Here is a 1,769-nt window from a genome sequence, read left to right as displayed (position 1 = left end):
ATGAGGTGTCGACGGAATCAGGTAACAGACACCAAAAGACCACAAACAAACAAACAAACAAACAAACAAAACACATTCTTGAGAACGAGGGGGGCTGGAGCAGAGACCCCAAACTCAACTGTACACAATAGGACATCCCCTCAGAGAAAGGTCACAAGGAAGGGATGAGTCAACCAGGGTGCAGTATAGCACAGATGAAACACATAATATTCCCTGATTTTTTTGAGGCTTCCTTACCCCTCCACTACCATGACCCCAGTCCTGCCTTTCAGTTCTGGCTAGACCGGAGCATATAAACTGATACAGATAAGAGCTCATGACACACAGAATCCAGGTCAGATAAACCCTTCAGGAAAAGAACTGGGACTATTGATGCCAGGAGGGTAAGGAGAAGGTGAGGGCAGGAGAGGAGGAAGGGGGAGCAGATCAAAATGATCGATGCACAATCCCCCAAGGGGAGTGAGCAACAGAACGTGAGCGAAGGGAGATAGCAGTCGGTGTAAGACATGAAAACAGTCATAATTTATAAATTCCCAAGGGGTCAATGAGAGTGGAAGAGGGAGGAGGGAGGAAAAAAAGAGGAGCTTATACCAAGGGCTCAAATAGAAGGTAAATGTGAGAGTGGGGCTGGTGACCGAATGGGCAGCCAGGCAATTGCTGACCGGAGTCCTCAGCAGAGATGTCTGGCAAGGTGGCCATTGGCAGTGACATTGGGCAGGCCCGCCGGAGTCCTCAGCAGAGATGTCTGGCAAGGTGGCCATTGGCAGTGACATTGGGCAGGCCCGCCGGGCTGTGGAGCGGCTTCGGATGGAAGCGGGCATCGACCGTGTGAAGGTGTCCAAGGCGGCCGCTGACCTGCTGCAGTTCTGCACAGAGCAAGCCAAGAGCGACCCCTTCCTGGTGGGCATCCCAGCGGCCACCAACCCCTTCAAGGAGAAGAAGCCCTGCACCAACCTATGACCCTGCGGCCCCACCTCCCAGGGCATCTCAATAAACACCAAGTGGATGATCCTCAGAAAAAAAAAAAATAGAAGGTAAATGTTTTGAAAATGATGATGGCAACATATGTACAAATATATGCTTAAAACAAGTAATGTATGGAAAGTTATAAGAGCTCTAAGAGCCCCCAATAAAATTATATATATATTTTATATATATATTTTTAAAGTGGGTTATATCTTACAAGAGGAGTGATTCAGGCCTTCCCCTTACTCATAGAACCAACCTTACTCAAGTCACATCCAAGTTAAAGTCACGGAAGAGAGATGTCACTATGACCGAGCAGAGAGAGCAAGAGAGGACCAGGAACCTTGCTCATCACTTGCAGCCAGAAGCCCTGTGCTGAGAACCTCCTAGATCCAGGGGACCATTGATGCCAAGACACGGGGACCTCTATAAGGAATGCTAGCCCCACAGATGTTAAGGGGAGACAAAGGCCTTCCCCTAATGCAGGTACTCTGGAGTAGGAATTTGAGCCTCCTAAACTGAGAGAAAATGAATTTCTATTCACTAAAGTCATCCACTTGTGCTATTTCCATCCCAGCAGCATTAGATAAATAAGATAATGTCCTTGCTCAGGAGCCACACATGTGGAATCTAGTTGCATGTTGGGTTGGATGTAGCATGATTTAGACTTGACCAAAACATTTGTATATTCTCAAGGTGGCCTAGTTGGCACAATAAACCTAACGACCACATTTGTATATCATGGGTTGTTAAGAAGATTTCTTCCAATCCAATGTTTTGTTCTTCTTCATGTAACCCAGCAA

At 47.1% G+C, this 1,769-nt stretch overlaps 1 protein-coding gene across 1 annotated transcript; it reads left to right on the top strand.

Annotated features, from left to right (window-relative positions):
* Positions 1-741: 741 nt before the first annotated feature.
* LOC115872073 (putative guanine nucleotide-binding protein G(I)/G(S)/G(O) subunit gamma-14) lies at positions 742-960 on the top strand. Its single transcript, XM_030887644.1, has one exon. It carries the CDS (start codon positions 742-744, stop codon positions 958-960), a length of 219 nt encoding a protein of 72 aa, XP_030743504.1.
* Positions 961-1,769: the final 809 nt, after the last annotated feature.

This window comes from Echinops telfairi, unplaced genomic scaffold, assembly GCF_000313985.2.
Source record: "Echinops telfairi isolate 266 unplaced genomic scaffold, ASM31398v2 ScPeMD7_7420;HRSCAF=8458, whole genome shotgun sequence".
NCBI lineage: Eukaryota > Metazoa > Chordata > Mammalia > Afrosoricida > Tenrecidae > Echinops > Echinops telfairi.
The sequence above is the reverse complement of the archived record's forward strand: the minus strand, read 5'-3'. Positions and strand labels throughout refer to the sequence as shown.

Bases quoted from the DNA above. Each gene is read 5' to 3' on its own strand.
- LOC115872073 (XM_030887644.1), top strand. From the start codon at position 742: ATGTCTGGCAAGGTGGCCATTGGCAGTGACATTGGGCAGGCCCGCCGG.